The following is a 1693-nucleotide window of genomic DNA, read 5'->3' as shown; positions in this document are numbered from 1 at the left end:
TAGTAACCAATATTTCTCAAATTCCCCAAGCAAAGGCTTCTCTAATGAACACTGTAATAATAATAAGCTATAGCCAAGGGGAAACATACTAACTACACTTTACAGATCAGAGTTAAAAAAAAAAACAAAAATATAAAAATAGGTTCAAGAGCACATAGCAACCTATAATTGATTCAAACCTAGTTTTAGACAACACAAATAATATTACTCTGTTCACAACTAAAATATTTCCACAATTAAACTTTACTGAGGAAAACTGTAGTTATAAATTCTTATCCAGCCAACTCACATACATATCTTTTATCCTCAGCCCTAGATGTAAGTGAAGAGGAGATGTCATATACGATAAGGCTCCATGGATTCCATCCTCCACATGGTCGTGAACTACCTGAACTCCAACATTCTGAAGTCTTGAAACATACATGATTCCATCATCTCTCAGGACATCATATTGACAGGTAAGAATATATGTCCGTGGCAAATGCTGCAGCTGGGCATCATTGGCTAACAAGGGCAATGCTCTGTGATCCATCAGTCCTGGCAGTGAGAAACCCGATCTTCCAAGCACAGGCTCAGTGTACACATGGTCCTTTCTATACTTGTCAGGAAGAAGAGCACTCCAGTTCACAAACCTGAACAGATGTCTGGACTCCAGCGGCATGTGCTGGTTTTTGCGCATTGCCCGCGGAAGTGCCTCATCCTTGGTGAAAAACAAACTCACGAGTTTGATGGCTATATCCCTCGTCAGAACTATACCATGTTCATTTTCTCGATGAGAGGGCAAGTGAGTATCAATTACTTGTAAACCAGGATAAAGTAGGGCCTGCAGCTTGAGTTTATGCTTTACTTCAGGATCAATCTGCACCTGAAAAATGTAATATCCAGTGAGGCAAAGGCTTCCAACATCCCAGAAGGCAAAATGTAACCATGACACAGATACGGGAACAAACCTACACAGAGTGTTGTCATAAAGCATGGTTATGCCCAAAATCCCTATACTATCCTTAATTTGCATTAAATGTCCAGCCATTGAAACATGTTTTTATCGAAAGTAAGTAATAAAAATAAGTCTTCAAAGGTGTTGAAGAAATAGATGAATACACAAAAATCATTCTTGACAACAGGCTGAGATGCAGTGACTGCAGAGACTGCAACGCTCAGCCCTAAATGAGACATCCGTAAAACACACCTCCTCCTGCTCTCAGAAGCAGGGATAGTGTAAGAGCTAGGATGACTATGAGAAAACTGTTTCTTTTGACCCAGCAGGGAAGTTGCACATGCAGGTTCTGTGCAAGCCCAGATCAGAATAAATCCCTCCATGGAGAGAAGTGGCCATGAAGTCTCCTCCCTGGCTGAGGAGTTGACCCAGCAGGGAAGTTGCACATGCAGGTTCTGTGCAAGCCCAGATCAGAATAAATCCCTCCATGGAGAGAAGTGGCCATGAAGTCTCCTCCCTGGCTGAGGAGTTGACACTTGATAGATTATGGGAGAGTCAGTTTCCTCTACGCGGGTATTTCCTGATAAATTGAACATGCTCTAGTGAGATAATAATAATAATAATAATAATAATAATAATAATAGTAAAATAAAATAATTTTAAAAACCCCACACATCTAAGACTATGTGGGCCGGAAAAATTAGGCTCAGTGTGTGTGTGTGTGTGTGTGTGTGTGTGTGTGTGTGTGTGTGTGTG

The 1693-nt window shown here is 40.8% G+C and overlaps 1 protein-coding gene across 1 annotated transcript in view; it reads right to left on the bottom strand.

Moving 5' to 3' along the window:
• Window positions 1-262: 262 nt before the first annotated feature.
• The window catches only part of LOC129668794 (arylacetamide deacetylase-like 2), a 22648-nt gene continuing 21217 nt past the window's right edge, over window positions 263-1693 (bottom strand). Inside the window, exon 5 of the mRNA XM_055596890.1 lies at window positions 263-865. Coding sequence (XP_055452865.1) covers window positions 263-865 — 603 coding nt within the window. The remainder of the gene's footprint in view (window positions 866-1693) is intronic.

The sequence above is a fragment of the Psammomys obesus genome, unplaced genomic scaffold (genome assembly GCF_907164565.1).
Source record: "Psammomys obesus unplaced genomic scaffold, mPsaObe1.curated_primary_1811, whole genome shotgun sequence".
Lineage (NCBI taxonomy): Eukaryota > Metazoa > Chordata > Mammalia > Rodentia > Muridae > Psammomys > Psammomys obesus.
The sequence above is the reverse complement of the archived record's forward strand: the minus strand, read 5'-3'. Positions and strand labels throughout refer to the sequence as shown.